The sequence below is a fragment of the Penicillium manginii genome (assembly GCF_028828005.1).
Source record: "Penicillium manginii strain IBT 31320 chromosome Unknown utg000005l:1.0-5665137.0:1.0-5668048.0, whole genome shotgun sequence".
In the NCBI taxonomy this organism is placed as follows: domain Eukaryota; kingdom Fungi; phylum Ascomycota; class Eurotiomycetes; order Eurotiales; family Aspergillaceae; genus Penicillium; species Penicillium manginii.
Genome location: NW_026643106.1, coordinates 664,765 through 688,700, shown reverse-complemented (window position 1 = coordinate 688,700; position 23,936 = coordinate 664,765). Strand labels below are relative to the sequence as shown.

Here is a 23,936-nt window from a genome sequence, read left to right as displayed (position 1 = left end):
CAATCTATGCTGCCTCGGCATGGGACTTACTTCCTCGGTATTAATGGTCCCCTCGTCCTATTCTTGAAAAGAGCAATCTAAATTTTAGTTATCACCCGAATCCACTCATAATGGCCAATCTCGAGATAAATGATGAGATCTTTGCAAATATCAAAAACAGCGTCATTTTGATTACTGGTAAGGCAATCTATTCACTTGAGACTGACACGTGCTCACTTTTAAGGCGGTTCCTCCGGCATTGGAAGATCTACTGCTCAGCTGTGTCTTAATCTTGGCGCAACTGTTGTTGTTGGTGATCTGAATGCCCCTGATCCCGAACTTGAAAATGCGGAAAAGTTCAAATTCTTGAATGTGAATGTGACGGATTGGGAAAACCTTCGATCCATGTTTGATGAAGCAAACAAGTTGTTTGGTCGCATTGATCATGTTTTTGCCAACGCAGGCGTGGGCCCAACGACCGAGTAAGTCTTATCATGGCACTCGATGTTTAAGGGAGCTAGGCTTAATTATACCCCAGCTTTTTGGACGTGACTCTTGATGAGAGCGGGCAGCTCGAGCCCCCAAACCTCAGGACGATTGATATCAATCTTCTAGGGCCAATTTATACCGCTAGATTGGCGTCGGCTTATATGAGCGAACTCGCAAGCCAGCGCCCCGAGGGGGCTGGTGGCAGCATTGTTCTTGCAGCCTCTGCTTCGTCGTTCCAGAATTTCTCTGCTGGTGATTATACCATTGCTAAGCACGGGGTTCTAGGCATGATACGTGGTATGGGTTCTAACCTCCAGGAGAAAGGTTTGCGCTTGAATGCGATTGCACCCTCCTGGACAGCCACCGGGATAGTTCCGGGGATATACTCAAGTCATTGAATGCTGGTGTACAAAGCCCGGAGGTGGTTGCTCAGAGTGTTGTATTGCTTTTCGCAGACCCTGACCGACACGGTGAGGTTATCTACAGCTGGGAGGGCCATTATAGAGAGGTTAATAAAACCGATGGAGGACTTCTAGCTAGTGCCAAGGCCATACTGGAGAATGGGGACAATGAAGAGCGGGTAATGATCAAGCTCAGAGAAGCACAGCTCTACCACAAATGACTCAGAGGGGTTGAATAACGCGCTCCAGGCCCTAGTCATACCAGCGACCAATACCATTAGCTGAAACTCTTTTAACAAGATTTTGAGAATCTGTACCACATTTAGTGTTGAAAACCATATTAATGATGGCCGGATAGTTGGAAAATAAACTATTTGTCAGGATTATGTGTGTAAGCTCCGCACCAATGTGATCATTGTGCATCGCTCGCCCCCTCATTCTCCACATTCGGGAACATGATTCAGGTTAACCGATCGACTTGACTAGAGGAATAAATATTCCTCAATCTTCGCCAGATTCTCGTAGTCCAAGAAGTCTCACAGAACTATTTTTCAAATCTCTAGCTGTGAATATAAGATGCCTGGCTTTGCACTCCATCAGCCCCCCGGACGTGAGCTCACTGGCGGTGATCTACTCGCGCAGTCCCTCAAAAGCCTTGGTGTTGAGGTTATATTTGGCCTTCATGGTGGCCACCTAGATGCCTTTCTAATGGGATGCGAAGCTATCGGTATCCGGCTAGTTGATACTAGACATGAGACGGTGGCTGTTCAAGCAGCGGAAGGTTACTCTCGCGCAAGCACGAAACCAGCAGTTTGTTTTGTGACTGCTAACAGTGGGTTCGTACCATACTTTTTGAGCTCTCTTCAGATCTCGTCTGATGATTTAATAGGTTTTCAAACGGACTTCCGGGCTTAGCAACAGCATATGGTGACCGGAGCCCAATTCTGTGTATCACTTCCTCTCCTCCGATTCGCGACACCGAGAACAATTCTCTTCAAGGCTCAATCGATCAGGTTGTTGCAGCTCGACCCTTTACCAAATTTGCTCATCGCGTAGTTGCAGCCGAAGAAACCCCACGCCTAGTATCCCATGCTCTTCGAGTCGCTCAATCTGGAGCACCAGGTAGGCATGAGAATGTCATCGCATATTGAGCTCGCTAAGGCTCTATCTAGGTCCTGTTCTTCTTGACTTTCCGATTGATATACTTTTCTCGCCCGTCCACCCGAAATTGATTTCTTGGGGTTCAATCGCCTCGCCTCGCTCTTTTCCTCCGGCTCCGCATGAAACTGCAGTTGAAGCCGCAGCCGAGCTTTTAGCACAGGCCGAACGACCTGTCATAATTACAGGAACCGGTGCAAGGAACCCTCAAGTAATTACCCTCTTCCAGTATTGGCCTACTGTTTAAGGTCTAATCGGTTTCTAGGCACGCAAGGATCTCGTCAAACTTGCAGAAGCTTGCAATGTCCCAATTTTCAATACCTCCAAGTTCGCAAGCTATAGCCCTCAGTCTAAAATGCTTGCTAATGGGACTGCGGGGACACTAGCAAAACTCCCCTTTGTTCAACTCGCACGTCCAGATCTCATCGTTTTGCTTGGTACTCGGACTGGAATGTTCCTTGGAGGTCGCAGCTCTGCTATCATTCCCGCGGATAATTGCAAACTTATTCACATTGACTGCGATGGAAGTGACATTGGTCGCACTCTTCCAGTTGACATTGGTATCGTGAGTGATGCTGGGGCTTTCACTTCCGCATTTGCGAAGAAAATCGGAGAGACCTTCCACGGCAGTGTGGACAAATCGTGGGTTCAAGCTATCCTCGACTTGGCTTCTGCGGATTCACCTTTTGAGAAAGAGCCCGAAGAAACGAGTTCTGGTCGTCTTCATCCATACCACGCCGTGAAAAATGTCATCTCAGCCATCGAGCCGGGCAGCATAATTGTCCTGGATGGTGGCGAGGCATCAGCTTGGGTCGGTGATAATGCATGGCGATCCAAACCAAGCCTCGTGATGACGGCAACAGGATACCTCGGCTTCCTTGGGAATGGATTTGGATATTCACTCGGCTTGGCGATCGCTTGTCCAGATCGAAAGGTAGTCAACGTGCAGGGCGATGGATCTGCTGGTTTCCATCTCATGGAGCTTGACACATACAAGCGTTTCAATCTCAACATCATGACTGTCGTGGTTAACAATTTCCAATGGGGAATGAGTATCAATGGACAAGACTTGGTATATGGGACGGAACATCCAGCACGGCCTGTCAGCTCTCTGAGTTCTGGAACTGAATATGACGTCGTAGCTACTGGATTACAAAATGCGGCTGCGAAATTAACCCGCATCGCAGATATCCAAAGCACAATCTCGAGGCTCCAATCGCAGCCAGGGCCGAGTTGTATTAATTTACTTGTGGACCACAAGCCGGTTCATCCGATTACGACTGCAATGGTTGGACTTACGGATGATCCGAATTATGTGGTCGTCCCATACTATGATAATATCCCTCGGGCACACTATAATATATGAAGGGACTTGAGCTATGTTTAACTCTGAGGCTGTCTGGCTCTCGGCACACATACTACTACTTCGTGTACAATTCTATTTCCCGGTCCAGATGTCCATGGACTCAGACCAACTGGATATGCTGGTATTTCTTCTTAGAAACCCAATGCCAAATGCCACTAGTACTAGTGTTACCTTCTCACAGATGATGGAATAAGATTATCTTCCCAATATGTCTACCTAAGCGCGGTCAGGTTGAGTGAAGTAAATAGGCCTGACGATCACCTAATAAGGTGCTGTGGTCCAATGGTTAAGATGACTCGTTGTGGCCGAGTTGGTCCCGGTTCGATTCCGGGCAGCGCCAATAAATTTCTCTTTTTGCATGTTTCAATCATGCTCTATCAAGAGTTAACTTAACTACATTATCCAAATACTTACTTGGTTGAAACAAATGTGACTCAACTAATCTTCTTATTTTTTGAGCCAATATTGAATCTGACTTCTCCCACTGTCTTTTTGAGATATCTCTGCCAACTATTGTATCGCCAAGAGCTGCAAACCAAAAGAATCTGAATGCCCCCCCCCCCATCTGCATGCAACCAAGGGTTAATTTAGTTATTGCCTCTCTGTCATGGGTTCATATCCGTGCAGTGCTGGCCGTGGCAAATCCCCAAGTAGGACAGGTAAATGATCAGTCTTCGAGCTAATTCAAGGCTCAAAAACTAAGACTGGCCGGGCTGCAAAGACATGTATCTTCCATCCAGGCGGATTTCGATTGCTCTGAGCGGGGGATTGACCAGTGTAGCCCTTTCTTCCAAGGTTAGTTCTGCCCAGACCCGATGCAAGTCCTGTTGCCTTTCTTCGGAATACGCTTTGCTCACAGCAAGGCCGAAGCATGAAAGGCGTTGAGAGGTTTGCTAGTCAGGAATTTCAATGCTGCTGATATTCTTTCCAAAAGTAGCAGATAGCTCTATGTATTGGTGGCTGCCCAGGTGAGGGGTATACCGTCCTCGGTGCCGCAGGAATAATGTTGTATTTTATATCAACCCTGTCACTTGGGCCTGGCGTGCGTTGGCTATCAATCAATTTTCGACACACATTATCAAGATTTGCAGAACAATTTGAGTGCAGCACACTTTCGTAAGTCGATCAAGCTTCATAGCTTTCATGACTTGCTCCATATTTGACCGGAAGATTGATCCAGCCTGAGGTGGAATTTGAACTTCGCATGTACCAAAAATGAAAACACTTGATGCGCCTCGTTTTACAATTGGTTTTATTAGTCCTCTTGTCGAAACTCTACTACGTATTACCTAGTATTTGTTTCTTACACTTCTTCGTATCTGAGCATCTTCCCAAAATATGACTGCTGTGAGCATGAGCCACTTTTATTTTCTCAAAAACCAGAACAAGGACAATCAGAGTATCTAGCATGTATGTAAAGAATCTCTAAGTTATATAGTCCATATTAAGCAAGCAAGCGTGAGGAAAAAGTAGATTAACTGAATTCACTAGAATCCAGTCACCGGTAATGGCTAGTAGGGAAGAAAAAATATCTCTTGAAAAAAGGGATGTATGGCGCTGCCCGGAATCGAACCGGGACCAACTCGGCCACAACGAGTCATCTTAACCATTGGACCACAGCACCTGTTTAGTGTTGACTCAGACCGTATTGCGGTCTATAGAAGTATCCAAAATGACAATATCACAACTACAATAATTATCAACACAGGCTTATTCGGAATTGATCTCAAAATTAAAATGAACTTGCTCCAAGATTATATATCGCAGCTTTTAATACCGACCTTATTTCATTCGTTTGAATAAAAGCGATGCGAAAACTCACCCTAATCAAAAATCAACATTGCGAAATGTGGCTACTACTAGTAGTTCTAGATTACCCCGTTCACTAGCTGCTTTTTCGCTTGTGCTACTAAGAGCCCTGGAGTATATACGGATGTGATAGCGATAATATTGGTCAAGAATGTAATGCGTTCTGGTAGGTTTCTTGATACAGATGTACACATAAAGTACTAGTACCAGCACTCGTGAAATGAGGACCAGAAACTTGAAGCCAAAAACTATATACAGGACTCAAAGGATTTGAAATTACCCTGTTGCCTCCAGATCTTCAGTCTTAGGACATGCTACCCATGGCACCCGAGTTGGATGCAGAGTTAGACACACCACCGTTAGCAGTAAGAGTGGCAGCATACGAAGCATCCGAGTCGTGGCTAGCGCTGGTGTTGACACCCAGGGTGATCCAGCCGAAGATTCCGTCCTGAACGGTATCGCCAAGCAGAGCATACTCGAAGAAAGGATCCGAGTCGGAGTCTGCAGTCTCGACTTGGACGACATGGTCATTCGCATTCTTGGTGATGGCGACGGTGTTCTCGTTGTAAGGAGAGGTAGCCTCCACCTTGGTGATGAGGTCCTGGTCGAAGAAAAGCTGGCCTATATGCGAGATTTGTCCACCAGTGAGAGTGTTGTTGGACAGAACATGAGCCTGGGTGTGGGCAATAACATGGATGTGGGTGGCACGGCCAGAGTAGTGACCAGGGAAGAGGGTATTGAATTGGGCCACGCCCTCCGAGTCAGTCTTCTGGATTCCACGGGCAAACGTCTTGTTCAGATTGGATGCGTCGTTGCCGTTTCCATTCATGCTGCTCTGGACGCCGGAGTAGACGCCGGTGGCGTTACAGTTCCATACATCCCAGTAGAGGTCCTCGATAGGCTCACAGGTGTTGATGTCGATAAATTGGGCGTCAAGGATCAATTGAATTCCTGGCTCGTCGTCACGAATGTCCTTCCGAATCAGCTCTCCGCTGACCCAGAAGGGGCCGACTTCTCCTTCAGGGGCGAGGATGCAAGTGGGGTTCGCGTCGAAGAGCTCGGTCTCGGAGGTGCTCGAGGTCACGTCCAGAGTTGAGTGGTGCGAAGTGTTGACGACCTTGTCCAGATCACGGGAAAGAACGGTACGCTTCTTATTTGCCTCAACAACGGCAGCACGGCGGGCCTTAGCACGCTCATTGATACCACGCTTGTCGAGGTGATTAGCGCAGAGGTCAAGACTGCGGCGCGCGTTGTGAAGGAAATGTCTCTTCGAGGCAACCGAGTAGGAGCCGTGCTCATGGGACCCAGGGTGAGCCACGGCCAGGCCACTCAGGGCAAGGATTGCAAGCTTTTGGAAATGCATTGAAGAAGGTTGGTCCTGGATTATAGGCAATGAGATAGATGAAAGAAAAGCTGTTTGTGATTTTCAGATTATTTCGAAGAGAAATTGGATTCTTTATACATCGAATATGCCAAGATATGATCTAGAACCTCAGTGATATCAGGAGTAATTGCCAAATTCGTCATGGTTGTCGTCAGCAGGAGAAGAGCTAGTATCATGCGCACTTCTTTAAGAGAAACAAGTCTAGAATAGTCCGAGTCTGCAAGCTTACGACGTATAGGCTCAGCAATTGACACGGCTGACGAAATATCCCTTTACGATTGGGCCTCGAGTTTCTGTAAACTGGGGCTTAGGTCGGCATGCGCCACACCTCTGGGGTTCCAGATACATGTGGAGTGGAGTGATCTGCAGGCCAACATTCCGCACGGGGTGAAGGGTTGATGAATCTGTCCCAAGGAAAATTGGGTTTCTCGGAGGCAGTCAAAACACTTCAAGCCAGGTCATTTAGAATTTTCCGATTGCTGTCTTAGGACAATGGGTTCAAGGGAATCCCTTCACGAATTCCCTTCGATCTTCGGGCCTCTTTTACTATTTCGCATCATGTCATCCATGAATATACTAACCTAGGTAGTATTGGATAATTCTCAGAGTGCTCGCGTCTTCCCTCGTATACTTCGGCTTCTGCCAAGTCTCCAGCCCGGTCAGCTTGCGTGGAAGCTCGGGGGGGAGGGGATTCCCTGCAGATCCCAAACCTTGGCAACATCGCGATGGAGCTAAAATACTAGTTATGGACACAGGGGACTTGGTTAATAACCATCTCTACTCCTTTACAGTCTGTCTATTTTCTCGGGGCAGTTGTCTCCGCTGACTCATCGTCCCCACTAGTAAGGCTTGGCGGTCTTGGCTCCACGGAGACCCGCCTACCCAAAGGTAATTGGCACCCGCTGCCTCCTCAACCATCCTGGGCCAACATTCTTCACGATATGCCTGGATTTGACCATCCAGGACCCGTTGCATAACTCACCATGAGGAGTGCCTGTGACTTATGTCGACTCCGAAAGGTACATCCTTCTATATTACACAATCGACCCACCTGCATATTGAACTATTGTACAAGGTGCTGACTGCGTATCCGGCTGCTTTTAGATCCGCTGTGATAGAGCCACCCCGGCGTGTGAGACATGCCAATTGGCCGGCCTTCCTTGTATTTTCACTCCGCAGCCGGTACAGAACCGAAAGGGGCTTCGGCAGTAAGGCTGACCACTAGCGTGACTCTTACTATACATTTTTACTAATTGGTCGCTCCAGAGAATTGGCTGACAGTCAAGCCCGTGTCCAGCAACTAGAGGAAGCTTTGGTTGCAGCTCAACAGTCTACTCATTCTACCCCTGGCGGGAATTATGAATCGTCGACGACGGCTTCACTCAGCAGCGCTATTTCTCCAGCGCCTCAGAATCTAGCTCCGCAAGACTCCCCTGCAACCAGTCTTGTAACCGACACCCACTGTCTCGACACGGCGTTGGCGTCGTTTAGATGGCATATTGCATACTGTGGGCTCGGTAACCCACTGTCAACAACAAGAGCGGCATTCTACTCCAACATTTTTCAGCGAACAGGCAGCACTTTCGATCTAGACGACTTCTTAAATGAACTGGTACAACCTCTCATTGCACAAGGTCTCAAAGGTACCAGGCGATCAGCATCGATCAAATGGCCCTCAACCCCCTTGGTACAGCAATGCGTAACATACTACACAGAGGCCGGCCTTTACTCTCTATTCCCCTTTGCAGACGCCGAGGCTCTGCAGGTCCTCGTCAAGGCCGATGTGCTCAACCATCCCAGTACAACCCGCGCAGCTTACCGTGCCTGTCTTGCTGCTTTCACGGCGAATATTACGCAGATGCATCGACATGACCCTATGTTTCGCGATGCAGATCCAGACGCCTATGCGCATGCAGCTCTTTCGCTTGTACCGGGGATCATTACAGAGCCAGTTGATACTAGAACTGTAGAGGCAATCATGATGATAGTAAGATCCTGAATTCTTCATTCCCCCACATCGACTGACAAATTCCCTTCTCAAACGTCATAGGCAATCTTCATCTCCCCCTCGGACAGCCTCAGTACGCCGAAATGCTCCTTGGAATTGCGATTCAAGCACTCTACAATCTGGGCGCCCACAGGATGCGACCTGCCTCGGAAACAAACATCAAACCCCAACAAAGCAATCACCTTCGAGCCCTCTTCTGGCTAGCCTACGGCATGGACCGCGAATTCGCCAGTCGCAAGTCCCAACCTCCCCTCATCAACGAAGCAGACTGCGACTTAGACCTACCTCCCGCATACGTGCTCACCTCATCCGCGAAGCACTTCTACTTCAAGCCACTATCCTCCAAAGAGCTGCTCTACCCAACCGATCTCCGCCTCGTCTTGATCAAATCGAGGATCTATCGACTTCTCTACTCCGTCCAGAGCAAGACATACACCGAAACGCAGCGACTACAACATATCCGCGAAGTGGACCAGGAGCTGAGTGACATCAAATCGGAATATCCAGCGGAATTCCGACCAGATTCATTCGCAACGGAAAGTGCGCCGGATTATCTCTTCCATGATCTCAGCATTCGAGGTGTGAGCGTGCACCTGGAGTACTACTATTGTCTAGGCAAGATTCACGGTGCAAATAGTACCGCCAAGCAAATCCTTTCATCAAGGTCTCGGTCACCGCTAACCTCCAGTGAGGAAATTTGCTACGAATCGGCGAGGTCCACGTTGATTTATGTCGGTCGTGTGAGGCATTACATCAATTATCACACATTTTGGTGAGTACACACGCAACGCACCTATCCTATTATCGTACAAAAGACCTCATAAAACCAATCTAAATATAGGATTCACGCACAATTCGTCCTCACGGCCGTCGTCACGCTCTTCCGCTTCCTCATCATGCTACCCGCCGCAGAGACATTCATGCGCGATATCCAGATCATCGAAGAGATCGCCGAGATATTCGCTCCGGCCCGGCAAACGGACGAAGATGGGGACTTTTTCCCGCCTTTTCACCTGACACACGCCTTCATTATGAAACTCGTTTCTTTGGCGAAAATGGCACGTGCTAGAGCTGTTGAGAGGGGGTAGTAGATTGCCCTGTTAAAAAAGTATATATTAAATGAAACTTACTGGGTCGGAGCTGCGGTGCGGCTCTGTCAGATCATGCCCACCTGGGCAAGGTGATGAGATAACCTCAATCCACCGTGACCCAGTGCCCGCGCTCTACCCCGCGCCCCATACGATAGAATAATTTGATATCCTAGTAGGTGGGTAAACTTATCTTGATTGGAATCAACTAGTCATTAAATGGTACTAGTACAGTAGTCATAAACAATCTTGAATAATCTACAAACCGCCAACCACACATCATCATCCAGAAACTTGAACACATGATATCATTCAAGTTGACTGGACACAATTCAGAGCCACTGGAACAGTGAAAAGAAAACGAAGCAGATGAAACAGACACATAAGAGAAAACAAAGATCTCATCACATCGAAGTTTACAAATTAGTCAGCCCAATCTCCGCAAGAGCCCTGGTAACATTCAAATGCACGGTCAAATTATTCGCGCTGAGCGCCTTGGTGAAATAAGGCAGTTCCTTGCCATTGTAGTAGCTCGAGTTGCCGGTGATATCGAATGGGACGAGGCCGTCTTTGTACGGGTTGTTCTTCGCTGTCAGCATGCTGATGATGGCGCTTTGGTTGACGGTCGATGTCATTGGGATGGTGTTGTTTCCTGGTTTGAGGACTAGATTGTCTAGGTAGGACTGGCCCATGTGTTTGCCGGCAACAGAGAGGTCTAGTGTGAGGTTGCCCTGTTGGTTGATCAGTGAATGTTATTGAATGAAAGAGGCTTTTGTGATGAATATTTCGAGGCTGGGTAATATGTCTGACGTACCATGGTTATTGTCATGACGGATGGATTGGGGATATAGACAGTTCCGTTCATGTTGCGGCCGTTCACGGTCTTGAGGAGGATGTGGAAGTCGGTCACATCGAAGCCCTTGAGCTTGTTCAGACCTAATAGACATGAATGTGATTAGCTGACTTGGTCCAATCCGGTCTCCATCTCTTCTTTCACGGCAGAAATGGCGCAATGGCTTACCCTTCATAGTCACTGTCTTGTCATATGTCACCGTAGTCTTCGGCAGCGACCCTTCCTTCAACCCAGGCTTGCCGTAGATATTCAGCGAGACCTCCTCGTTTAGCATCACGGCCTTGGCATAGTCGCCGAAGGCATCGGCATCGGACAAATCGACTTTCTGGGCAACCTCCACCACCGCGCCGTCCTTGGACTTGACACCCGGCACGCGCACAGTAGCGAAAGCAGCCGCAGCACCGGCAAGTGAGACGGCCGCATCGAAGGCGTAGATCTCTGGGTGGTAGGAGCTGTGGGATCCGATGACTTGGGTCTGGTTCAATTGGAAGGACTCCGGGGTTGGGTCGCTGATTACCATCTCGGTGATGTCGAGGGTGGAGTCGTTGACATCGTGCTGGGCGATCTTGGGGTATCCCACGTAGATTCTATATGAGCCCTGGAGTGTCAGTGGGTATATCTTTTATAGTTCCTTTGGAAGGGAAGACCACTTACACTGGCAGTGCGACGACGAGCACCACAATCACAAAGATGATCAGATGCAACCACCACCACTTCTTGAAATGAGCACCGACTCGAGAGCCGAAGCTACGTTTAGCTGGTGGCGCAAGACCGGCGGTTTCCACGCCGGTGGCCTCGGCTTTCGCATCGGACATGATGAGGGTTGAAGCCTGGTAGACGGCGGTGATGGTTAGTGTTCACCGAAGGTAAACAAGAATTGAAGGCTCAATCCTCGGGGTATCCAGGAAAGTAAAAGAGAAGTTTGAAGATGAAAGTACAAAACGAGTGACACAAAAAGTAAAGGAAAAAAAAGGAAAAGAAAAAAGTCCCAAATAGGCTGCCTCAGGATGTGAATCTGAAATTTGAACTTTCAGAGCCCGGTGATCCCCCGGGTCTGAGGGTGAAGTGACTACTTTATACTTACCTTGGAAGGTCAGAATTAAAAGGGCGAGAATAAAAAGAATAATAAAAATAAAAATAGTGTATCTTACCAGCGTACTTTAGGTCGTGTCTCTCGCTAAGGATGCAAGCGTCAGGTAGACCGGTGCTAGGTATATGAGAGATCGCAATGGGAATAGTCAAAGTTGAATGAACTTCCAAGCATTCACATGTCATGCGAGTATAAGTTACTTCATACTAGTACGGAGTCGTTAGTAGGAAATCCCCATTCTACGAAGGGGACCAAGCGGAGTGGATACAAACGGGGGGGTCAAAAGAAGCCAAGGTTCTTTGGCTTTGCTTTTCCGGGGGTTTTGCCTTTGCCCCTCCCTTGGAAAAGGTCTGGTGATAGCTCTGTCTTTTTTCTTCTTTTTTATTTCTGACTTCTGGGGACTCCGGATTCCGAGCGGGGCGGTTCCTGGATTGAGTCGCCCTTGTTGATCGACTGATCGTCGTGCGGTCCTGACAGCGCTAGGGCGTTTCAGATTGAGTTTCTCTATTTCTATCGAGGGAAAAGGGAAGGACGGGATAAGATGATGGAGGAGAATTAAGGCCGAGGTTGTTTGATTGAGTTGAGGTGAGGTGGGAGAGTGATAAGGTGAAATAGCCAGTACTCCCGTACTCCTCACAACTGTATCATATGCAGGTGCAGCAATACTGCGCCACGGGAAAGCCCTCTGTGGAACAAGGCCCAGTCCAGGGATTCTCAGAAAAGGCGAATCTACCGTTGCACCGACTATCCGGGGTCCCCGCTGTCTCATTGGTTCTCTCCGAGACTAGCTGCAGTGGAGGCGCTCGCCAAGGCCGAACAACCAATCTGGGTAAAAGCTAGCATTGTCTGGTAGCCTCTATCCTTGGGGTCAAGTGAGCATTGAGTACCGCAGTGGGAAGAATCCCCGTCGTGGCGTCAAAAGAGATGACCCTCGGGCCAGTTAGGGCAAACCTCCGCCGCTTTCATGAGGAAGTGGGGATCATTTTGGTTCGTCGTATCGAATTATAAATTATACGGAGCTAGACGGGACGAACTACAAGGATTCTGAGGGGCGCGCCGTCAGGGTTCTTCCCGGTCTGAATCATCAAGCTGAAGCATGATAAAGTAGTTGTTCGATTAGATAGATCGTCACATGCTACACAATGCCCTATGCAAATATCCACACCGCAGCCGAATTGTGTCATCAAGTTCATCGCGAATCGTCGCGCGATTCACCAAGGGGTCTGCCAGGAAATGATCGAGGGGGAGAAAAAAAAGAAAGAAGAAAAAAAGGAGTTAATGTCACAAGTGAAAGAGATGCTCACAGAAAATGGGAGATCAGCCCGGCAAAGAATATAGCCAAGAAACGAAAAAAGGATGAAGGGGGGGAAATGGAACACGGATGTAAGAAATGAAGATCAAGAATATGCCACAGGAAGTGGGGAAATTGGAAAATAATAAAGCAGAGGGTATCCACGAAGAAATGAAGTATTAGGCCTGCGAGACAGGTGGCTGGAAGACAGAGTCCAGCCAACGTGGCTCGAAAATAGCTGCCCAGGCGGCTTGGGTAAAGGTGCAGAATGACTGGAAGAAAGGAAAAGTGATGAAAAGTGATGAAGGATAGAACATGATGGAATGGAAAAGGCGGTTGAAAACGAGGAAGGAGTGGAAGAAATGAAACAGACCCCTCCGAAAAAATGGGAGGAGGTCATCAAGGCAATTCGTGAGGAATCGGCTCAAAACGCTCCAAAAACACATTGCTTCGAGATGCAAGATGAAGGTGGAAGGGGGTGGACAGTCCAGAAGGACGCCCAGAAGAATGATACAAAGGGCGAACATCAGTAACATTTGTGCAAGTGAGACAGTCTATGCCTCTGCCGTAGACTTCTTCCGCTGGAAGATGCTGCGGGTCCGTGATTTACTGCGCGGCTTCTTGTCGCTGCTCACAGTGCGCCCACGGGAGCGGCCGCTAGATTTGTCTTCGGCCATATATTTGTCCTTGTAGATCCTGATAAGGGTTAGTTGAGGTGTTGAGGGAGAAGGGGTATTGAGGTCCGGATGAGTACGTACCAACTATTTCCAACCATGCTCATGCCGTTATCCTCGGCCTGGCGGTAGAATCGTGCTGCTTTCTTCATATCCTTCTTACAGCCAACACCCTCTGCATAGCAAAATCCAGCCTCGGCCATGGCATCGACGTCACCCCATTGTCCGGCGATCTCAAAGCAACGGAGAGCCAGTCCTTTATCCTGGTGGATACCCCAGCCATTGAGATAGCTAACGCCAAGTTCATAGATACTTAGAGCAAATTGGGCCCGATAGGCCTTCTGTAGCTCCTTGGCCTTGGACGCGCCAGGGGCGTCGGGATTCTCCAACATCTCCAATCCAACCGAGTCCACAGCCTTGCGTAACCAACGCACTCCTTCTTGCTGGTTGGATCGCATACCCCAGCCATGACGGCAAGCCAATGCATAGAGCAGCATACCGGTAGGATGATCTTGCTTTGCGGCTATCCGCATATGATAAGTGGATTCGTTCAAGGATCCCTTTTCATGCAGATCGATACCCATTGAAACATGGTCGTCGGCTGTGAGAGTGGCCGGGCTGCCTTGGGTATTGGCGGTCTGTGGACGTGCAGTGCTTGCCGAATCGGCAGATGAAATGGTATCATCCTTTTCATTGGTCTTCGATTTAGCGACCTGCTCGGTGGACCGTCGGGGCGGAGTGACTGGCGGCGCGACTGCTGCCGGTGTCGGGGGAGGCCTTGGTGGCGAGGCCAGAGCAGGCGGAGCTTGTTGGATCGGCGTAGCAGGCACTTCATGCATTGAACGAGGCTTGGGCGAGTTTTCCACCTGCCGACGCGCAGTAGGGGGTGGAGTGCGAGCGTGGCGCGGTATCTCTTCAGAATCGCGAGGCGGAGAATTTTCGAACAAGGGCTCGTTCCACTCAAAATGCGGTGTTTGCAAGCCTGCAAATACCACCGAGTCTCTAGACAACCCACGTCCTCGTGGGAGATCATACTTGGCGTATGTATACGAGGAGACAGCAGACGACGGTTCGCCTTCCATTGGGGTCCCCATCGCATCGGTAGCCAAGGGTAGAAGGATTGGCGCTGGCTTGCTCGATCGGTGCATATGCCTTGGCTGGTGGCTCTGAGGGGCTGACGTTGGTTCTGAGGTAGACGACGGACCAGGAGCAGAGAGGCTGGTGCTTGATCGACTAAGAGGGCGGGAGAAGTTGAAGGATGGCCGGGGCAGATAACTATTTGAGGTTTCGGAGCTCAAAGAGGGCGATCGAGGGTGTACCCGAGCAGGGAACGTGGACATGGGCGAATATGGCAGCGAAACAGCACTTCCAGAAGACAGCTTTCGCGGCTTCGAAAAGGTAGAGCCCGCATTGGAGCTGCTGTAATCGTCATCCGAACTCTCTCTCTCCGGATGACCGACCCGTGTGCTACTGGAAGGCCGCGAGTTCGGGGAATGGGGCGGCGCCAAGGTTCGAGGGATGTGAAGTCGTGACGAAGACACCGAGTCGATCGAATTATCGCGCGAGGGATTGGTGCAGGCAGCTCCTATGGGGGGAGTATCACCGGCGAGCGATGCGTCCTCTTCGGGGGACTCTGCCCGTGGTAATTCATATCCACTGCTACTGGTCCGTAGCATCGTACTTCGAGGGGTAGAATGATCATCTTGGACTTCGGTATTGCTACTCGCATGCGAGACGGAACTGAATCGGGGGTGTTCGGAAATTGGGCGGTATTTAGGTTCCTCGACCTCTGGAACGGTGTTCTTCTGTGTTGGTCTTCGGGTAAGAGTTTGGCCCTCACCCTCGCTCGAGCGTGCTCGGAAGTATCCCGGTCGGCCATGGGAAAGGGAGCGGGCGACACTGGAAGGAGGCAAACGGCTCATGCGACGGTCACCTCGGCGGGATTCGTCGAGTTGGCGGGCCAGGAATCGGCCCTGGGCGGCGAATGCATCTAGGGGGGGAGAGGGCGGGGGGAACCTCGCCGTCATAGTGCTCGATGCGCGGAGAGGGCATGCCGCTCCGAAGGGTATCGTGGGAGTTGGAGCGACATTCCTCTAGATTTCGAGGGGGCCACGCCGCCATGGTGGGGAAGGGGGGGATGGTGGGAGAAAGAAGGAGAGGGAGATGTTGAACCACTGGCTTTTCTTTGTCTCCAGGGGTAAATCAATGGGCCAAGGTGGTGGGTATGGTGTAGGCGTGGTGAGGTGAAGCGAAACGTCACAGGGGTCCAAACACTCTAGTCGTTCAGAGTTGGGGCGAATGTCTCAAGTCTCGGGCGGGGAACATTTGAGTTCAAAGATGGCGATACGAAGGTTGAGGGGGTGGTGATGGGTATAGTAGATGGGATGGATGGTCTGTAGTGGTGGGTGGGCGGGGGGGGCGACGGAGGCCAAAGGAAAGACAGCCCTTTCAGAGAAGGATGAAGAAGTCAAGTTGACATCAGAGGCAGACGCAATAGCAAAACAGAGAAGAAAGGAGCGAAACGGGCGAGGCCCTGACGATCGCAATGGTAAATAGATCCACTTGGGGGGGATTTTATTGTCGTCCGCGGGTGGCACTGGATGCTCTACAGATCCCGTGACTTCAGGGGTGCCAAGTGCCAAGGATGATATAATCACATACAGTATATACTAGTATATACTGGTAAGATTACATATTCACATTGTATATAACTATACTATAGTATACTATAAATAGCTAATCGCATAGTATACTATACTATACTTTCGTGTACGGAGTAGTGTACAGGCGACTCCGTAACCTTTAGGAACGTACGAATACTGCGGTACACCCCACACTGTTTCATTTCCATTGGTCCACCAATCAAATCCTTCCATTGGAGGGTTAGTGGAGTTGTTTCTTATTTTGGCTGCAGAGCGGTTTGATCCTTTCCTAGTGGGGTTCGTCCATACTCTATCGTTCATACTCTATCTTATAGTACTTGGTACTCTTAGCATGGTGAACTATATAGAGTACCGTGACCTCATAGGATCTACTTTACAGCTATCTTCGACTTTGGATTATATTCCCAGTGTGCCATCTCTGCCCCACTACCACTACCACTACGATGCCCAGGTGTATGCATCATCACTCGCACTAACCCCAATTACTACCTCGGATCGGTTAGCCTATTTTTACACACCCAATGGACTACGACTCGGTTAGTTAGTAGTATACACCTTCTGCCAGTCAAGGCAACGTAAGCCGACCTGTTCACATGTATCTTATTCAGCCTAGCTGCGGCCCGAAAGGTCAAATTCCGTCAAATTTCACTTCTTCTCTGCCTGGCCTTGAAATCCTCTCCCTTGGTCACCTTGGTCACCTTGGTCAAGTCGAGCTGAATTGAATCGCATGCCCATCCATTTCCGTCGAGTTACCGGGATTCCGCTTTAAGAACCCACCATCGCATCGTGTTGGCCCCACGCAAAAGCAAAGAATTTTCACAGATCTGTTTTAAATCGCAGATCTCTCATCCCATCTCACTGATATCCCACAATGCGTCGCATTCCATCGTCGACCCTCTTTGGGGTCGATCCAGTTCGCGACAACCTCCACTACTATGAAACAAGCTGGCTCCTCTCTCCTACCCTCCTCGCCAGCTTGCGCGCCCTAATTTCGACCTATATTTTTGTCTCAATTTTCTTCATCTGGGGCTGGGATGGCACCCATGGCGACCGCGATGCTATCGGCCAGTCCTTTAGCTTCTTCACCTGGTTAACCTACTGGGGATTGGGCTTCTATACCCTCTTCGCCGCTATTCATACTGCGTTATACGCTCGTACTGGGCGCTCAGTACTCTTCGACCGCTGGCCACGAACTCTGCGTGCTATGCATGGCATTCTTTACACAACTATCACTGTTTATCCGCCACTGGTCACACTGGTCTTTTGGATCATCCTCTTCAAGCCGCCATTCTACAAGGAAACCTTTACGGGCTGGTCGAATGTACGTTTTTTTTTCTTCTTCTTCACCTTCTTTTCTCTCTCTCTCTCATCTCTTCCATCCATGCAGCCTTGTGGCAACCTTGTGGCAGCCCTGCCATGGGATTGCCATGTGCAAGGCGGGATGGTCTGAGCGTCTCACTTGACTGCAACACACCACCAGCAACTCCCCCCACATTCCAATCCTTCGAGCTAAAAACAGCCCTAATGCGCAACATGGTTTCACAGATTTCCCAGCACGGCCTCAATTCGCTGTACGCCATTCTCGAAATCACCCTCCCGACCACAGCCCCACACCCCTGGATCTACATCCCGTTCCTCATCCTCTTCCTGCTGCTGTATCTCTGCGTCGCGTATATCACCGTTCACACCGAGGGCTTTTACGCGTACAGTTTCCTCGATATTCAGGCCAATGGCTCGCCGCTTGTGACAGGGTATTGCTTCGGTATCCTTGCTGCTATCTTGGTTATCTTCCTCGTTACGTGGGGGTTGATCTGGTTGAGAGGATGGTTAGTTAAGGGGCGGATTAAGAGATCGACTCGTGATCCTCTTTATGGGCAGGATCGCTGCCATGGTCTCGAGGCAGGGGACCAGGTTGGGAAGGTTGAACCGTGCGAGATGAAGCATGTGCAGGTTTAGATACTATATGCGGAGCTATTGACTCGACGTGACCCGGTCCTGCAGCTGGCTGTGAGGAGTTGTGCATGGTAGTATTTACATACCTTGACTTACTACGCTAAGACAAATGACTGATGACATTTGCATTTGCATTCGCAATCGCAACTGCAACTGACTGATCAGATTACGACTAACCGAGTCCATGATATGCATGTGCGATAATGCTAATGTAATATAAAATTATTCCACTTATCCAATCTATCCAATTAATTAATCCATTGGCGCCTGAGCGAGGAGTATCATGATGTATGTACAAGTTATTCAAATGTAAAGTTTCCAGAATGAGCAGAGATCAATATCATCCGCGTTTTTTATGCGGGTAACGAGCACTGGCTGATCAGCTAGAAGCGCGACCACTAAGCACGCTCCCAGCTAGTCTCGCTGCCACTGCTGGGACTGCCCATGGGCGCAGGATGCCCACTACGGTACCCCATCATTAATCCCACAAGACCGCTGGGCATCCACGCGCCAATCACACTGTATGACCGTGCTCCGCGGCCTACGTACATAATAGACTTCTTGCGTGTACGCCGGCCGATCCAATCTCGGGACGCCGGTTCCAGGGCATCCATCAGGGCGTGGTGTAGGTTTCGTGCAGGCGATCCGCGCACGGTGCCAGGGCCGGCGGATGCGACGGGGCGCTGTTCGATGCTGGAGAGGTACTGCGGGCCGTAAAGAGCTCGTTGCTGCGCACTCCAGGCCAAAACCTCGGTGCCGGTGATTTGATTCTGGGCATTGCGGTATGAAGGACCGAGATCGATGTTTCCGAGTCGTAGCTCCACGACGTCGACGTTACCGTGTTCGAGGAGGCGCAGTTCCTGGCGTAGAGATGTGGCAAACCCTGAGATGGCACGGGTTGTGGCAACTTCCGGTCCGGCGAAGGGTGCTGAAAGGGATGATGAGATGGATGGGTAGGCGAATATTATTGTGCTATTGTTGTTGCGGAGGGTCAAGAGTGGTAGGAAGACTTGCGCAGTGAGGATTGGGGAGAGGAGACGGGTGTTAACGGTATCGGCCCATGATGAAGGTGGGATTGTCGCGACGGGGCCTGCGGCAAAGTTGGGAGACGGTACAATGATAACGCCGCTCAGCTGGCAGGTGTGAGGCGGCATGCCCGGGAGAGGAGATTGAGGTTGTGTGATGAGTGAGCGCAATTCATGCAATGATGGATGCAGCTCGGATGGTGTGGAGGTTCCCTATTTCATATCACGTTAGACCTTGTTCGATGTCCCTTGATCTGGCAAGAAACCTACAGCAGTCAGATCTAACCACAGCGCCTTGATATCAGTCCGGTTCTCAGACCGAACAATGTGCTCTTCATCTGCCGATGATACAGTCACGTAGACAATGTATCCACGGCGTTCCAGATCCGCAGCAATAGCGCGGGCCATAGGCTCATGGGGCGATCCAGCGATGACTATGGGTCGGTATGGTTAGCACATGCGGCATATCGGCATATTGGATGGAGCAAAAGGCATTTCGTCGCTCCCCTCGAAGGCCTTCTCAACATACCAACAATCTCTTTCCGGGCTCCATTGCCAGCCTTTCTTGCTTTCCTCCGCTTTCCATTCAACTTCTTACTCCCATAGAAGAGGACACACCCGGTGCCGACAAATGCAAGAATAGCCGCCGTCCAGGCGCGATTCCGAGTCATCCAATTTTGTACCCGGTCGGTGAACCCACGGGGGTGGCGCAGGTTCTGAGCGTTGCGCATGGACGGGCGCACATGTGAGGGAATCCATGACTGCTCGGAAAGGGTATTTCGGATCGTGGTGGCTGCATGGTCGACTTGTCGGTCGATCGAGTCGGCGACCTGGGTCGAGTATCGCCTTACGTCATGGGGTATGGACGCGAGCTGTGTTGAAGGGTTAGCATGAGGGGGAGGGTATTCAAGTCTGGTTCTAGTTCATGCAATCCAACTCACGTAGTCAAAGAAGAACTGATCGTCGCTCGTCATTTTGTTGAAGTGAAATGCTGTAAACTTGAAAGAAAGGAAAACTTGTTGATGATAAGAATTGCGATAAACCAAGTCTCCGCTTTGGCTGGGTCACATGATAGGCTGAGGTACGCTTCGGTCCGCTGATTAAGGACTCCGCATGGCAATACCCGTGTAAGGGTTATTGTAGCCCATCTGCCAGCTTTCCAATATTTCAGGTCTCCTCACAATGACTTCAGATCTCTACCACGGCTTAATTTGGGCTGATGAGTCTTTAGCCCAGAACCTCGATGGTCTTATGAGCCCGACATCAACGCCATAGAGCGAACAATTCAGGCACTCTATCCGGGGGCGCCTTCAATAAGATATACAGTGTCAAGCTCAACGATGAAAACCTAATCATGCGCATTTCTCTCCCCGACGAGCCCATTCGAAAAACACAAAGTGAGGTGGCTACTGTGAAATGGATCCAAAGGGTAACAGAGATCCCCACGCTCAGGATCATCGCTTATGATGCCACTCGGGAGACTGAGATTGGATTTGAGTGGATACTCATGACGGAAATCCCTGGGAAGCCTTCAGCAGATAATTGAAGACAAGTAGACATTTCTGCCAAGTCGAAGTTGAACAGAAAATTCGCAGTTTTCTGTTTCTCTTTGGAGGAACCAACTCAAGGGCATCGGCAACATCTACTCATCAGCAACGACAGATGATGAATCGGCCTTGGCTGAGCAGCCTGTGCCCAGTGAGACTAGTGAAGAACTAACAATCGAAGAGACTCAGATGGGTCAGATTGTGTCCCTCAGTTTTCTCTGGGGCTCCCATGGTCGCCAGAATGTGCCCCGAGGGCCATTTTCATGAACCAAAGACTGGATAGATGCTTGTCTTGCCCTTTCCAGAATCGACTACCAACAACTTCTAGATAAGTATGCCGGACGCGAAGATCTCGATAACGACACCAAAGAAGAAATAGAAGCTGTAGAGGAAATACTCAAGATGATCAGGGACCTAGAGAGTATCTTCCATCTTGTTTTCTAGGTCGATAACGAAGTTGCTGAGCCCAGTGTGATCTTCCATGATGACCTCTCGCAGCACAATGCAAAGAAGACCTAGCAGGTATATTGGATTGGGAGTGCGTTTCAGCGATGCCATTATGGAAGACTTGCCATTATCCCAGATTTTTACACATAACACCACGTTATATGCAACCAAATATCGAAGACTACGATAGAGGTAATCCTCCCCCAGGAACTGCTTACTGGGAGCACTTGGATGACTATCTATGAAACAACAATTCTGCGAGATGTCTTCATGGAGGAGATACGAAGTCTGGACCCAGGGTGGGCAGATCTATTCGATGCGAGTGAGCTTAAAAGGGATTATGGAACTGCTGTGCAGTATATGGATAATATTCTTTGGCGTCCCGACATTCAGGAGTGGATTGAAGAAGTGGCTTCCGGTAACAAAAGTCCCAATAGTTTACGTGCGGAGTTAGGTTGCTGAGCCCTGGGGTTGTCAAAGAAAACATGCCGCAAGGTAGTGGCAAATGCTGAGCTTTATCAATGGGTAAGTTCCCATTCCTTCCCCGGTATTTCTTCTGAAGTGTTACTACATTGGAGATGTATGATATCATGCATTATTGAGAAGTCACGAAATCGTTAGCTCGAATTAGACCTCGCCAAAACCCGACCACACTCTGAGTACGAACCTTGGAAATAATCAGGAGGCAATCAGTGAGCACTCAAATAGACCACGTGATCAGAGTTGCTCGGTGAGCCTGATTCTGAAAGTGCCAGTATTATATTTACTTAGGTTCATTTTGATATTCTAATCGACTTCACTATTACTATACTCAACTTGAAGTTTCACATTCAAGTTACGTTCAAATTCTAAGGAAGGTTGGTAGCACCTGGGAATCTAGAGTACTATTGTCTGCTCAAGTGTCATAAATCATGCTAGTAGTAACGGGACAGCCTTGGAGATTACCTAGCCAAAAGGATAAAAATCTACTGTCTGTTCTTTTTCAAAATTTCATAGCAGGCTTAAAGGTGCTATAGGACTTGAGAAAATCAGGTATAATATTCGATAATTGCCCTGTCGATATGTCAAAGTAGGACTACTAGATCTGACTGGCCGGAAATATGCTTAGTAATAGCGATGCAAGGCCTCGTTCTGGCAAGTCCTTAGTCTGTTTGCTCTCTTTTAAAGATCTCTCGAAACCACTTTGAATAACCAGCCGATGCAAAAGTCTTCCAAGATTACGCTATTGTCATGAACCTTTTGCTTCCCAACCTCGAGTTGTGTGATTCGCGTCAGCGTGTATAATCTTGAATCAGCCTAGCCCGTCATCCAGGGAACATGATACGCTAGGCTGATCGATTACACCTGCTATGATACAACATGAGAGAACTAGACTCTCTAATCGGCGAATATCGCCATGAGAAGAAACGCCCCCGTGAATCAGAGGCCCTCTTCATCCTTCGCAAAGTCGCCTCCGTCGTCAAGCCCATCATGCGCCAGCGTTCTTGGCGAGTGGGCGCCCTCTGCGAGTTCTACCCGGGACAGAAAAACCTTCTAGGGCTGAATGTCAACTCAGGTCAGAAAATATGTCTCAGACTACGGTATCCCTCGGATCAGAAGCAATTTCTTCCATTTGAGCAGGTCGTCGACACTATGCTGCATGAGTATGTTCTTCCACCTGTCCACGCGTCACTAAACTGATCGAAAACAGACTGTGCCATATTGTCCACGGCCCTCATCACCGCGAGTTTCATGCACTGTGGAACCAACTCCGGGATGAACATGAAGAGCTTGTCATCAAGGGATACACAGGCGAGGGATTTCTCTCTCAAGGCAAACGCCTTGGCGGTACCCGGATGCCGCCTGATGAGGCTCGTCGACAAGCTCGTGCAGCCGCTGAGCAGCGAAGGATTCTCACTAAAAACTCCGGAAAACGTCTTGGAGGTGCCCCCGTGCTTCGAGGAACAGATACCCGCAAGCTGAGAGCAGATGCCGCCCAGCGTCGCGTGGAGGTGACAAACGGATGTGCCTCGGGCACGGACAGAAGCAACGAGCTTGCCGAGGAAGCATCCCGAAACGGTTTCAGAACAAAAGCGGAAGAAGATGATGCAAATGAGGAGGCAATCCTCCAGGCATTCATTGAATTGATTCAGGAGGAGGAACGCGAGAAGTATGGATCGTCGTATATTCCCCCAAGCCAGGAGAACCCAGCTGGGCCTCGCTCGGGCGGGTCGCCCGTTCCAGAATCTCACCAGGACATGGCACAAGCTGGTACTTCAAAGGCAGCTGAATCGAGCGCCCCAGGGACAAAATCGTGGCATACGCCAGAGGTATTGGACCTTACAGCAGACAATAGCTCATACGAGGCCCCTTGGACGTGCCCAACATGTACGCTGGAGAACCCATCCAGTTTTCTCTGCTGCGATGTGTGTGCTTCAGAAAGACCAGTGCCGAAAGAGAAACAGCCTGCCACAAGCCTGGAACCTAGGCGTTCCGAGCAACCCAATTCGAAAAAGCGTTCGCTTCAGATACAGGACGACGAGACTCCCGCCCGCGATACATTCGCATTCAAGAACCGCACCCGAGCTCGAGACACCCTAGCCTCGATGGACCGCGATTCGACGAAACGGCCTTTAGGATGGCTTTGCGATAAATGTGGTAGTTTTATGGAGAGCCAGTGGTGGACGTGCTCGGCTTGTGGGAAAATGAAACCTTCCTCTTGACGAAGGTGA

At 49.6% G+C, this 23,936-nt stretch overlaps 11 protein-coding genes across 11 annotated transcripts; 7 read left to right on the top strand and 4 right to left on the bottom strand.

Annotated features, from left to right (window-relative positions):
• Nucleotides 1–110: 110 nt before the first annotated feature.
• Nucleotides 111–1,090, top strand: N7533_006630 (uncharacterized protein; the record flags this gene model as incomplete). Its single annotated transcript, XM_057103280.1, has 4 exons — nucleotides 111–177; nucleotides 224–461; nucleotides 518–765; nucleotides 786–1,090. The coding sequence occupies 4 exons, from the start codon at nucleotides 111–113 to the stop codon at nucleotides 1,088–1,090; spliced, it is 858 nt and encodes a 285-aa protein (XP_056958237.1).
• A 355-nt stretch (nucleotides 1,091–1,445) lies between these two features.
• Nucleotides 1,446–3,393, top strand: N7533_006629 (thiamine pyrophosphate-binding protein; the record flags this gene model as incomplete). The annotated part of the gene is made up of 4 exons (XM_057103279.1): nucleotides 1,446–1,705; nucleotides 1,759–1,991; nucleotides 2,042–2,238; nucleotides 2,293–3,393. The coding sequence occupies 4 exons, from the start codon at nucleotides 1,446–1,448 to the stop codon at nucleotides 3,391–3,393; spliced, it is 1,791 nt and encodes a 596-aa protein (XP_056958236.1).
• A 2,113-nt stretch (nucleotides 3,394–5,506) lies between these two features.
• N7533_006628 (intradiol ring-cleavage dioxygenase) lies at nucleotides 5,507–6,565 on the bottom strand (the record flags this gene model as incomplete). The annotated part of the gene is made up of 1 exon (XM_057103278.1): nucleotides 5,507–6,565. One exon carries the CDS (start codon nucleotides 6,563–6,565, stop codon nucleotides 5,507–5,509), a length of 1,059 nt encoding a protein of 352 aa, XP_056958235.1.
• A 1,004-nt stretch (nucleotides 6,566–7,569) lies between these two features.
• On the top strand, nucleotides 7,570–9,682 carry N7533_006627 (transcriptional regulator family TF; the record flags this gene model as incomplete). The annotated part of the gene is made up of 5 exons (XM_057103277.1): nucleotides 7,570–7,605; nucleotides 7,691–7,794; nucleotides 7,853–8,573; nucleotides 8,663–9,366; nucleotides 9,436–9,682. 5 exons carry the CDS (start codon nucleotides 7,570–7,572, stop codon nucleotides 9,680–9,682), a joined length of 1,812 nt encoding a protein of 603 aa, XP_056958234.1.
• A 416-nt stretch (nucleotides 9,683–10,098) lies between these two features.
• Nucleotides 10,099–11,350, bottom strand: N7533_006626 (DUF3712 domain-containing protein; the record flags this gene model as incomplete). The annotated part of the gene is made up of 4 exons (XM_057103276.1): nucleotides 10,099–10,413; nucleotides 10,497–10,618; nucleotides 10,704–11,122; nucleotides 11,190–11,350. 4 exons carry the CDS (start codon nucleotides 11,348–11,350, stop codon nucleotides 10,099–10,101), a joined length of 1,017 nt encoding a protein of 338 aa, XP_056958233.1.
• Nucleotides 11,351–13,239: 1,889 nt separating this feature from the next.
• On the top strand, nucleotides 13,240–13,449 carry N7533_006625 (uncharacterized protein; the record flags this gene model as incomplete). The annotated part of the gene is made up of 1 exon (XM_057103275.1): nucleotides 13,240–13,449. The coding sequence occupies one exon, from the start codon at nucleotides 13,240–13,242 to the stop codon at nucleotides 13,447–13,449; it is 210 nt and encodes a 69-aa protein (XP_056958232.1).
• Nucleotides 13,450–13,470: 21 nt separating this feature from the next.
• N7533_006624 (tetratricopeptide repeat protein) lies at nucleotides 13,471–15,711 on the bottom strand (the record flags this gene model as incomplete). Its single annotated transcript, XM_057103274.1, has 3 exons — nucleotides 13,471–13,612; nucleotides 13,675–15,563; nucleotides 15,607–15,711. The coding sequence occupies 3 exons, from the start codon at nucleotides 15,709–15,711 to the stop codon at nucleotides 13,471–13,473; spliced, it is 2,136 nt and encodes a 711-aa protein (XP_056958231.1).
• Nucleotides 15,712–17,124: 1,413 nt separating this feature from the next.
• N7533_006623 (uncharacterized protein) lies at nucleotides 17,125–18,209 on the top strand (the record flags this gene model as incomplete). The annotated part of the gene is made up of 2 exons (XM_057103273.1): nucleotides 17,125–17,574; nucleotides 17,799–18,209. 2 exons carry the CDS (start codon nucleotides 17,125–17,127, stop codon nucleotides 18,207–18,209), a joined length of 861 nt encoding a protein of 286 aa, XP_056958230.1.
• Nucleotides 18,210–18,604: 395 nt separating this feature from the next.
• Nucleotides 18,605–20,205, bottom strand: N7533_006622 (DUF1776 domain-containing protein; the record flags this gene model as incomplete). The annotated part of the gene is made up of 4 exons (XM_057103272.1): nucleotides 18,605–19,444; nucleotides 19,502–19,665; nucleotides 19,761–20,103; nucleotides 20,173–20,205. 4 exons carry the CDS (start codon nucleotides 20,203–20,205, stop codon nucleotides 18,605–18,607), a joined length of 1,380 nt encoding a protein of 459 aa, XP_056958229.1.
• Nucleotides 20,206–20,585: 380 nt separating this feature from the next.
• N7533_006621 (uncharacterized protein) lies at nucleotides 20,586–20,777 on the top strand (the record flags this gene model as incomplete). The annotated part of the gene is made up of 1 exon (XM_057103271.1): nucleotides 20,586–20,777. The coding sequence occupies one exon, from the start codon at nucleotides 20,586–20,588 to the stop codon at nucleotides 20,775–20,777; it is 192 nt and encodes a 63-aa protein (XP_056958228.1).
• A 1,807-nt stretch (nucleotides 20,778–22,584) lies between these two features.
• N7533_006620 (metalloendopeptidase WSS1) lies at nucleotides 22,585–23,927 on the top strand (the record flags this gene model as incomplete). Its single annotated transcript, XM_057103270.1, has 2 exons — nucleotides 22,585–22,868; nucleotides 22,916–23,927. The coding sequence occupies 2 exons, from the start codon at nucleotides 22,585–22,587 to the stop codon at nucleotides 23,925–23,927; spliced, it is 1,296 nt and encodes a 431-aa protein (XP_056958227.1).
• Nucleotides 23,928–23,936: the final 9 nt, after the last annotated feature.